Here is a 10,184-nt window from a genome sequence, read left to right as displayed (position 1 = left end):
AATGTCAGAAGGACCTTTGCGGAGAACTCTTGGCTGCATTGGCTCCAGACAGGCCGTATCTGGCCAGTGGCAGGTTGGGACCAGTGAATGAACACAGGTACAGGAGCTAGGTTTGGCTTTGTAATATAAAGAAGTCTCTAATAATCAGAGCTGTTCAGGAAGGGAATAAGCCTCAGATGGGTGCTGAGATCCCTGTCACTGGAGGTATGCAAGTTGGGGGAAGTCACATCTGCAGGGATCCTGGAAAGTCTGGTAGTTCTAAGAGCTCAGGCCAGTTCAAGTTCCCGGCTGTGTGGTCTTGGGCAGATCGCAGCCCCTCTCTGAGCCTCAGTTTCCTCATTGAGAAATGGGGAGTGTGGGTCATGGGGCTAAAAAGCAGCCTCAGCACACTTCTTGCACGCCGTGAGCACCTCATCAGTGGTGGGGGCCCTCCCTCTGATAGTTATATAAAGTCCTGATTCAGTGGAGTCACGGACCCCAGGATCTCCCTCTGTGCCCCATCCCCATCCCTAGCCCTGAGCTCTCATTCCACACATCATGTTCTGGGCACCTGCTAAATGTCTGAGCCTGTTCCAGGTATGGAGGTTGCAGGTTAGCTCGAGATAAAGCCTACTCTGACTTTATTATGGGGGCAGGGAGGGGCTTATAAGGGACTAAGTGATGTCTAGTATTGTTGAGGGATCAGAAGGGACCAAAGCCAGGGTGGAGTGACCAGTGAGTCCTCTCAGATTTGGCGTCAGGAAAGGTGGGGTTGTGGGGAGCAGTTGAACAGAGATCTGAATGAAGTGAGGTAGTGGGTTGTGCAGATATTGGGGGAAGAGCATTCCAAGAGGAGACAGTAGCAGGTGCAAAGGCCCTGAGGTAGGAGTGTGCCTGGGGATATTTGAGGAACACAGCTGACCTGGACTGAGTACTTCCTGACTGATGGTAGAATTGAATTCTCTCTCGGTTTATGGGTGGTCCACTCTTGTACACTTTCCTGATAGGGAGGGAGGTGCCTACCCAAGGGGCAGGAAACTCACAAGATGGCCTGTGCATGTCCAGTCCCTGCAACGGACCCAGCTCTTTGGAGGAAGCTGGGGAGGGAGGGGGCCTCAGTTTTCTCATCTGTAAAATGAAGCCAACAGCACTCACCATGCAGGGCTGATATAAGGTTCAAGGAATGTAAAATGTCAGACACAAATGAGCCATTGAGTAAAGGGTAGCTGCGACTATCTTATGGACAAGGAGACTGAAGTCCTGAGAGGTTGATTAATGTGCTCTATGTCACACAGCTCAGCATTCAATACCAGGACCCTTTGTCTCCAACATCCATGCTTTTTTCTCTCCATCCTGCAGCTGGGGCTCTTTGCACCTGAAATCCAAATGGTTCACTTACCATACAGTAGTTCAGTGGCGAAGGTATAATTATCCCATTTTACAGATGAGGAACGGAGGCCCAGAGCAGTCTGCCCGAGGAGCCCTGGTGAGGTGGAGGCAGCTACAAGACCCGGCATCCAGTTCCCAGGGGGTGGCAGGCTTTGTCCCGGAGGGTGGAGTGGTGGCAGCCCATCTCTGGAACCCCTGGCCTGGTGCTGCGCTTCCAGCAGAGGTGAGGTGGCTGCCCGCCTGTCGAGTTCTGGCTGGAACCCAGGAGTCCTCGGTCCTCGTAATCCTGGGTAATGGCATTGACACGGACAGGGTCAATGGCACCTTAGAGAGCCTTGGCCAGCCTGGCCCAGGGAGGAGCCCATGCCAGGGCTGATCAGCTGCTGCAAATGAGATTTCCCTGGCTAAGCCTCACGTCCCACTCCTGGGAGGTCAGAACACGGGCCTCACCTCCCCCATCCACTCCCTGGACCCTGCGAGCATCCTGCGGGAGTAGGACCTTACGAGCGGGAGCCGTGCATTTGCCGGGCCTCCTGCCCTATACAGAGCGTGTTTGTCTCTACTATGTTCTGGGATTTCGTGGGAGCCCCGGGCGATGGGAGGCACTCACCTTGCCACACAGGTGGAGAAACTGAGGTTTGGAGGGGGCCTGCAACTCACCCAAGGTCTCAGAGCCGGCCGGCCCCGCATCTTCCCTGCTGACCTCTGCCTCCCCACTCCCCACCCCATCTGCCCTCAGCCGGGGGACACACAGGCAGACCTCACCCTGTCCATCCTCTCTCCCAGCCCAGGCAGGGGGAGCAGCCCCATGACCCCCTGGCCCTCACAGCCCCACAGCCTGGGGCGGAGAGGTCAAGGCTCCCCTCTGACTGGGGAGCTTGGGGGTCAGCCTGCAGTGGAGGGGTCTGTGGCCCAGGGGGTTAGGGAGCCTGAGTCCCGGGGAGCCCTACTCTTAGGTGATGACGGTTGTGAGGAAACATGAGAAAAACCTCATGAACAACGGCAGCTGACGTTTTCTGATGCTGCCTGCTACGTGCCACGTCTTGCGTCCGCACCCGCCACGTCAGCTCACTGCAGCCTCGCGGGCAGGGATCGTTCGGCCCACTTCCTCGGCAAAGGAGGAGGCTTGTGCCCAGTGTCCTGGGGTAGCTGAGTGGGCCGTGTCCGGGGCAGTCAGCTCCCAGAGGGCACTCGAGTTTGGCAGATCAGGATCTGTCGCTGCCACCCTGGCCCCTGAGCTGACCTCCCACCAGCTGGACGTGTCCCTTCCCCAGTGCTGGCCTCGGTTGCCCCTCTGACAGTGGCTGGGATTGGGCTAGAGCCAGGGCTCCTCGTCCCTGCTGCTCTGAGGCTCTGGGATTCTGAGTCCACGGAGGGGCCCTGAACCTCGTGGCCCCTGGAGGAGGGTGCAGAATCCAGCGGGACCGACCGGGGATGTCAGGGGGCGGGTATGAAACCCAGAGAGGGAGAGCCTTTGCCCAGAGTGACTCAGACTTTCCTTGGCTGTACCGAGCTCTGAACAGAGACCTCCCGTCAGCTCTGCCCCTCAGACCCGTACGGTCTTGCCCACTCTTCTCCCTCCTTTCTGTCCAAGGGTGTCCCCATGAGCGGACATCATGCAGTGTGTAGCCTGCTAGACGGGGATCCCTCGACGGCACGTTGCCCCCCGACTTCGCCACATTCCTCCTCTCCGTGGTGGCAGGAGAGAGGGACCCTTGGAAAGGTGCTGGTTGGGCACTTCGGGGCTGCCCCCGCTCTGGCCAGAGTTCACTCATTACCTGACACCTGGGGGAGGGGTCCGTTGAGGTCAGGTCCCCTGGGAGCGCTGCTCTTTGCCCCCTCACGCCCTGGTGCCCTGGCCACTGGCCCACAGCCTGCTTCCGGGGTGGCCACGCCCTCCCAGGTTTAGCACCGTTTGGGTCCTAGGCAGAAGAGGCCTCTGCTTCCAGCACCTGCTCCCTGCCGCTCCCCACCCCCTTCCTGGGCTGCTCACAGGCCGCACTTCGGTGGCTCAGCCAGACCCAGTGCTCATCTGACCCCTGGATGGGGGGGGGGCAGGCACTGTGTCCCCTCCCTCGCACCCCCGTATTTGTCATCTCGCTGTGCTTTGCTGTGCTTTTCTGCCGATCGATTCCTTTGTCTCCGACGCGCCCTCTCCGTTTATCTCTGTTCCTCTGCCTCTCCCTGCTCAGCTCTCTCCAGATTTTGGCTTTTCCCTCCTCCTCAGCCCTCGCCTCCTGTCTGCAGCTCCCTCACCTCCTTTCTCTCTCTCCCCAGCCCCCAGGTGTGCTGGGGTGGGTAGGGCCCTGTTCTTGCCACTGGTGTCTGGGCTGGGGCATCACTCCCGTGGGAGCAGGGGAAGGCCTGACCCCCAGGACCCTCAGCCCCAGGTCTGATAGCTCGGCGGCCGGCTCGCCCCTCCCCACACCTGGAGTGGGTGTGCAGCCGGGCGGGGGGCCAAGTGCTGCTGTCAGCGCCTTTGCGGCCTTGCTGTCCCCCGTCCCTGGATGCGTCAGGCCTCGACAGGTGGTGGGCAGGCAGCCCAGGGACAGGGACAGGCGGCTGACGCACACGGGATGGGGAGAGGGGGAGCCTCCTCCCCACTCTGAGTCATGGGGGGGAGTGGGGGGAGCCGGAGAGAGGGCGGGGTCACCTTGAGGGCCCAGTTGGGCAGCGCTCAGAGGGCCTGGGTTAGGGGCGTGGGGGCCACTGTACCCCCTGAACTGTTTGGGAAGGGAAGAGGCAGGACTGGACTAGTGCAGCCTCTCCAAGTCTGGGCGCCTTCTCCTACTCCCCTCCCTTCCCCTTCGCCTCTTCTTACACCCTCAGCATGGGCTGGGCTTTCCAAGAGTCTGGCCAGCTCAGCTTAGCCTGACAGCTGCTGGGTCTGGCCAAGCGGGTGACGGTTTGAGCAACTCAGATCTGAGGATGAGGGGGCTCGATGCGGCTAAAGTTACTCATGTGCGTATACATACATACACACTCGTGTGGGCCACACATGTGCTTAACATGTCGACATACAGGCAGGTGCGGGCCTGTGTTCCCCAGAGACGCTCCACATGCATCCCTTCCCATCCCTCCACACACAGGCACGCCCTCGTTCACTCCTACGTTCACTCCTGTAGCTGGCCAGGCAGGCACACATCCTGTGCACACGGGCATACGTGTGCACAGCCGCCGGCCTGCACACCCGTCTACTCGTACACGTCAGCACGCCCCTGCTCCAGTGCTCTGAGCCAGCGCACACCTGCGCATCACCTGCAAACAAATGCGGTCCCCAGACATTCCCAGCCAGAGGAGGGGCAGACAGGGTTCTCTGATAGGGCAAACTTGGCAACTCAGCCTCTTCCATTAGAGCCTCGCTGCCTGAGGGGGAGGGGAACTGAAGCCACCGGAGGGGTAGGTCTGGCCTGAGGCCCCCTAGGAGCCAGCGGCCACGTCGGATGGGAGCCCTGGTCTCCCGACTGCAGCCCTGAGAATTTTTGTGGCACAGCCAAGGACAGAAACGCTCTCTGCTGCCTGTCCTTGCCCCCTTCTTGGCCGACAGCCTCGTGGTTGCCCCCTCCCCTGCCCCCGTCCGGCCTCTCAGCCTAAGCTGGTCCTGCAGGGGACGGGGAGGTGTGAGGCGGGCCCCCCCGGAGGTCCTGATCGTCACAGCCTCTGACGCTGCATCAGCCTTTCACCCGAGGGGTCACCTGGACGCCCTGTTCACTTGCCACCTCAACAAAAACTGCCTGCCTGGGCTTCTTTGGGGACTTCTCTCCCTCTCCACTTCCCTTTCCTCTGTTCCAGCCCTCTGGGACTCAGGGCTGTAAATTGGTTTCGCTTTAACAGCAGAGGTTTCACATTTTTTCTTAAAGTGCTTTTTTCCTGGAGTTTCCCGGGAGGAGGAGCAGGACGCAGAGGTGGGCCTTGTGAACAGTCTTCTGCTTTCTTTATCCAAACATGGATTTCTCTGGCCTAATCTTCACATCCCTGACCAGTGCCCAGGGCGGAGGGAGGGAGGACCGAGTTCTTCTCGCGGTCAGGAGAGCACTGGGTGTGAGTTAGAAAGTGATGTGGATGAGGGGCCGTGTCTGGCTTGCTGGGTGACCGGGGGCAAGCCCACCCCAGACTGAGGTTCAGTTTCCCCACTTGGAAAATGAGGGTCTGTGGGCTGGGAGCCCTGCACTGCCTCCCCTGACGCTCTTCATCTTGAGCACGGGCAGCATGGCTCACCTTACTTCTCCCCGCATCAGATGGCCAGGCAGGGGCTTGGTCCCCTACTTTATAGTTGTGGAGACAGACTCAGGGGTGGTGTGCTCCACCTGGCCAATCAGGCAGGGTGGGCGGGGCTCCAGGCCTCCGGATTCCTGCTGGCTCGGTAGCCTTCATCCTGGCCCAGGCTGTGGTGTGTGTCTCTAGGCAAGTCACTGCTCCTCTCTGGGCCTCTGACTCTCCCAGCCACTGAGGAGTTGCCGGGCTTCGGTCACGGGATTCCGGAGGCCTCTGGCTTCTTCTGCCTGAGGCGTCCCCTGCAGGATCCGCGCCCCCTACCGGAAAGCGCTTTGCGGAGGGGCTGTGGAGGGTGTGTCTGGATTCCCAGACTCTCACCCTCTCTTTCCCTTGGCTCTGCTCTCGCCTGCAGGATGAGCTCATCTTGTGACCTCCCACTGCGGGAGACCCCAGCCTCTATGCATCCCCCTGCCTGGGGTCCCACGGCCATGCTGCTCTGCTCCCCCTCCCCCATGGAAGCCGAGACAAGGGAATTATTTTTGGAACAGCAGCAGTTACACAACAAATGAATGATTTATCTTTGGGCCTGGAGGAGAGGAGGCATTTTGCTGGGCATCTTAATTCTTCTCTGGATTGGAGGGTGGCTGCTTGGGTACGTGGCCACGCGTGTGTGGGCCTGTTGTCATACACAAGACTGCAGGTGTGCGTGTGTATACACCTGTCGACGTGAGCATGCCGTGGAGTTCTGGCTCATGTGGGGGCCTGTGGGTCTTTGTGCAGGCAGGTGGACGAGTGTGGACACTAGCGTGCTGGGGCGTGTTTGTGTGTGTGTGCGCGCATGTGTGTGTATGCACCTGGCCTGTTAACTCTCCAGTCTCCCTTCTTTGCCCACTGGCTCCAGACTCTATCCCCTCCTCCCTCCCCCTCCCTTGTTTCTTTGGTCTCCCTCCTTCCATGTCCTGCGGCCCCCTCCTCCCCCTCTTGTCACCCACCACCCCCCTTCTTTTATGTAACAGGGACCCAGAGTGCTGCTGGCGCAGGAACCCCCGGGAGGGGGTGGAAAAGGGACTGGGGGCCTGCACTGGAGCATAGTGGGGTTGCTCTGAGCCTTCACACTGATCTCTCACCCCCTCTTGGTGCTGCCTTTCAGGAACCAGGTGACAGATGGGTCTCTTCCTTCCTGTCCCCGTCTCTCGCGCTCCCCCCTCAGAGCTCCAGTCTCCAGCCTCCCGTGGGAACCGTCTGAAGTTCTGAGCCCAGAACCCCAGGGGGAAGAGGAGGAGGAGGGAGAGGAAGGCAAGCCTTGAGAGCCCGGGCACCCTCCCGGCAGGAGAGGAGCACCTCGGGGAAGCAGACTGTGGGGCCTGTAGCCCCCGTGGCCCTGGCCTGGCCGTGGCGCCCGGCTCCTGCGGGTAGCACCCCGGCAGGCCCCCGACAGTTGGCACCGGCTCTGCCTGCCTCGCTTGGGGCCCCCAAGCTGGGGGTCGCCCCCAAGATGGTGGCGGCCCCAGGGAGGACTGTGCTGCCGGCCCCAGCCTCTGGCCGCTAGGCCACCTGCGCCCCGGCCCCCGACCCCAAGCCCGGCCTGTGAGGAGGCCGCGGCCGGAGCCATGCTGCGCCTGGGGCTGTGCGCGGCCGCGCTGCTGTGCGTGTGCCGGCCGGGCGCCGTGCGCGCCGACTGCTGGCTCATCGAGGGCGACAAGGGCTACGTGTGGCTGGCCATCTGCAGCCAGAACCAGCCGCCCTACGAGACCATCCCGCAGCACATCAACAGCACCGTGCACGACCTGCGGCTCAACGAGAACAAGCTCAAGGCCGTGCTCTACTCCTCGCTCAACCGCTTCGGGAACCTCACCGACCTCAACCTCACCAAGAACGAGATCTCCTACATCGAGGACGGTGCCTTCCTGGGCCAGTCGAGCCTGCAGGTGCTGCAGCTGGGCTACAACAAGCTGAGCAACCTGACCGAGGGCATGCTGCGCGGCATGGGCCGCCTGCAGTTCCTCTTCGTGCAGCACAACCTCATCGAGGTGGTGACGCCCGCCGCCTTCTCCGAGTGCCCGAGCCTCATCAGCATCGACCTGTCCTCCAACCGCCTCAGCCGCCTCGACGGCGCCACCTTCGCCAGCCTGGCCAGCCTCATGGTGTGCGAGCTGGCCGGCAACCCCTTCAACTGCGAGTGCGACCTCTTCGGCTTCCTGGCCTGGCTCGTGGTCTTCAACAACGTCACGAAGAACTACGACCGCCTGCAGTGCGAGTCTCCGCGCGAGTTCGCCGGCTACCCGCTGCTGGTGCCCCGGCCCTACCACAGCCTCAACGCCATCACCGTGCTGCAGGCCAAGTGCCGCAACGGCTCGCTGCCCGCCCGGCCCGCCAGCCACCCCACGCCCTACTCCACCGACGCCCAGAGGGAGCCCGACGAGAACTCGGGCTTCAGCCCCGACGAGATCCTTTCGGTGGAGCCACCGGCCTCGTCCACCACGGACGCCTCGGCGGGGCCGGCCATCAAGCTGCACCACGTCACCTTCACCTCGGCCACCCTGGTGGTCATCATCCCGCACCCCTACAGCAAGATGTACGTCCTGGTTCAGTACAACAACAGCTACTTCTCCGACGTCATGACGCTCAAGAACAAGAAGGAGATCGTGACGCTGGACAAGCTGCGGGCGCACACCGAGTACACCTTCTGCGTGACCTCGCTGCGCAACAGCCGCCGCTTCAACCACACCTGCCTGACCTTCACCACCAGGGACCCGGTCCCGGGCGACCTGGCGCCCAGCACCTCCACCACCACCCATTACATCATGACCATCCTGGGCTGCCTCTTCGGCATGGTCATCGTGCTGGGAGCCGTCTACTACTGCCTGCGCAAGCGGCGCATGCAGGAGGAGAAGCAGAAGTCGGTCAAGGTCAAGAAAACCATCCTGGAGATGCGCTACGGGGCCGACGTGGATGCCGGCTCCGTCGTCCACGCCGCCCAGAAGCTGGGCGAGCCCCCTGTGCTGCCCGTGTCCCGAATGTCCTCCATCCCCTCCATGATCGGGGAGAAGCCCACCACCTCCAAGGGGCTGGAAGCTGGGCTGGACACGCCCAAGGTGGCCACCAAGGGCAACTACATCGAGGTGCGCACGGGCACGGGCGGCGATGGCCTGGCCCGGCCCGAGGATGACCTCCCGGAGCTGGAGAATGGCCAGGGCTCGGCCGCCGAGATCTCCACCATCGCCAAGGAGGTGGACAAGGTCAACCAGATCATTAACAATTGCATCGATGCCCTCAAGTTGGACTCGGCCTCTTTCCTGGGGAGTGGCAGCGGTGGCGGGGACCCTGAGATGGCCTTCGAATGCCAGTCCCTCCCTGCGGCCTCCACCACCTCCTCGACTGCCACCCCTGGGGGGCTGGAGCGGCCCAGCTTCCTCTCACCTCCCTACAAGGAGAGTTCCCATCACCCGCTGCAGCGCCAGCTGAGCGCTGATGCCGCCGTGGCCCGCAAGACCTGCAGCGTCTCCTCCAGCGGCTCCGTCAAGAGCGCCAAGGTCTTCAGCCTGGACGTGCCGGATCATCCGGCCGCCGCGGGGCTGGCCAAGGGCGACTCCAAGTACATCGAGAAGGGCAGCCCCCTAAACAGCCCGCTGGACCGGCTCCCGCTGGTGCCAGCGAGCAGCAGCGGGGGCGGCGGCGGCGGCGGCATCCACCACCTGGAGGTGAAACCCGCCTACCACTGCAGCGAGCACCGGCACAGCTTCCCGGCCCTGTACTACGAGGAGGGCGCCGACAGCCTGAGCCAGCGCGTGTCCTTCCTCAAGCCGCTGACCCGCACCAAGCGGGACTCCACCTACTCGCAGCTCTCCCCCAGACACTACTACTCAGGTTACTCCTCCAGCCCTGAGTACTCATCCGAGAGCACGCACAAGATCTGGGAGCGCTTCCGGCCCTACAAGAAGCACCACCGGGAGGAGGTGTACATGGCTGCCGGCCACGCCCTGCGCAAGAAGGTCCAGTTCGCCAAGGACGAGGACCTGCACGACATCCTCGATTACTGGAAGGGGGTCTCGGCCCAGCAGAAGCTGTGACCCTCTCCTCCCTGGTGAGGTTGGAGGGGGAGGGTCAGGGGCACGCGGGGAAGGGCCCGGGCGGCCGGGCGGGGCGCGCTGGGGGCCGAGGCCAAGGAGTGGACGTACACGCACACCCGCACGCACGCACCCACGCACACACCTGACCACCACCTGACTGTGAACCACCACCACCCGACAATACCGGACGGGAAAACAAAGACATGTTCACCTTAAAGTTTACACACTGATACTGAAACCAGTCGTCTCTACTGTGCTGCCCAGGGACTCTGCCGGGGTGTGCGTGCTGGGTGGGGCCGGCGGGCAGGCGAGGAAGCCAAAAGAGGGGGTGGGGTCTGGGGCTCTGGGACTAGGGACAGGTTTGGGGGCAAAGGAGCCCGGGGCGGGGATGGGCCGAAGCCCTCCCTGGGGCAGGGAGCGGGTCCCCCCGGCTGGGGGACAGGTCACGTGGAGATTTAGTAGAAGGTGGACAGTGGGCATCGTTTCCGTCCTTTGTGGATGGGGAAACCGAGGCCCAGAGAAGGGAATTGC

General features: G+C 62.2%; 1 protein-coding gene across 1 annotated transcript; it reads left to right on the top strand.

The window, feature by feature from the left end:
* Positions 1 to 7,193: 7,193 nt before the first annotated feature.
* Positions 7,194 to 9,653, top strand: ELFN2 (extracellular leucine rich repeat and fibronectin type III domain containing 2; the record flags this gene model as incomplete). Its single annotated transcript, XM_082665935.1, has 1 exon — positions 7,194 to 9,653. One exon carries the CDS (start codon positions 7,194 to 7,196, stop codon positions 9,651 to 9,653), a length of 2,460 nt encoding a protein of 819 aa, XP_082522061.1.
* Between the last annotated feature and the right edge of the window lie 531 nt (positions 9,654 to 10,184).

This window comes from Grampus griseus (assembly GCF_964374135.1).
Source record: "Grampus griseus genome assembly, chromosome: 11".
In the NCBI taxonomy this organism is placed as follows: Eukaryota; Metazoa; Chordata; class Mammalia; order Artiodactyla; family Delphinidae; genus Grampus; species Grampus griseus.
This window is presented reverse-complemented; position numbering and strand designations above follow the sequence as displayed.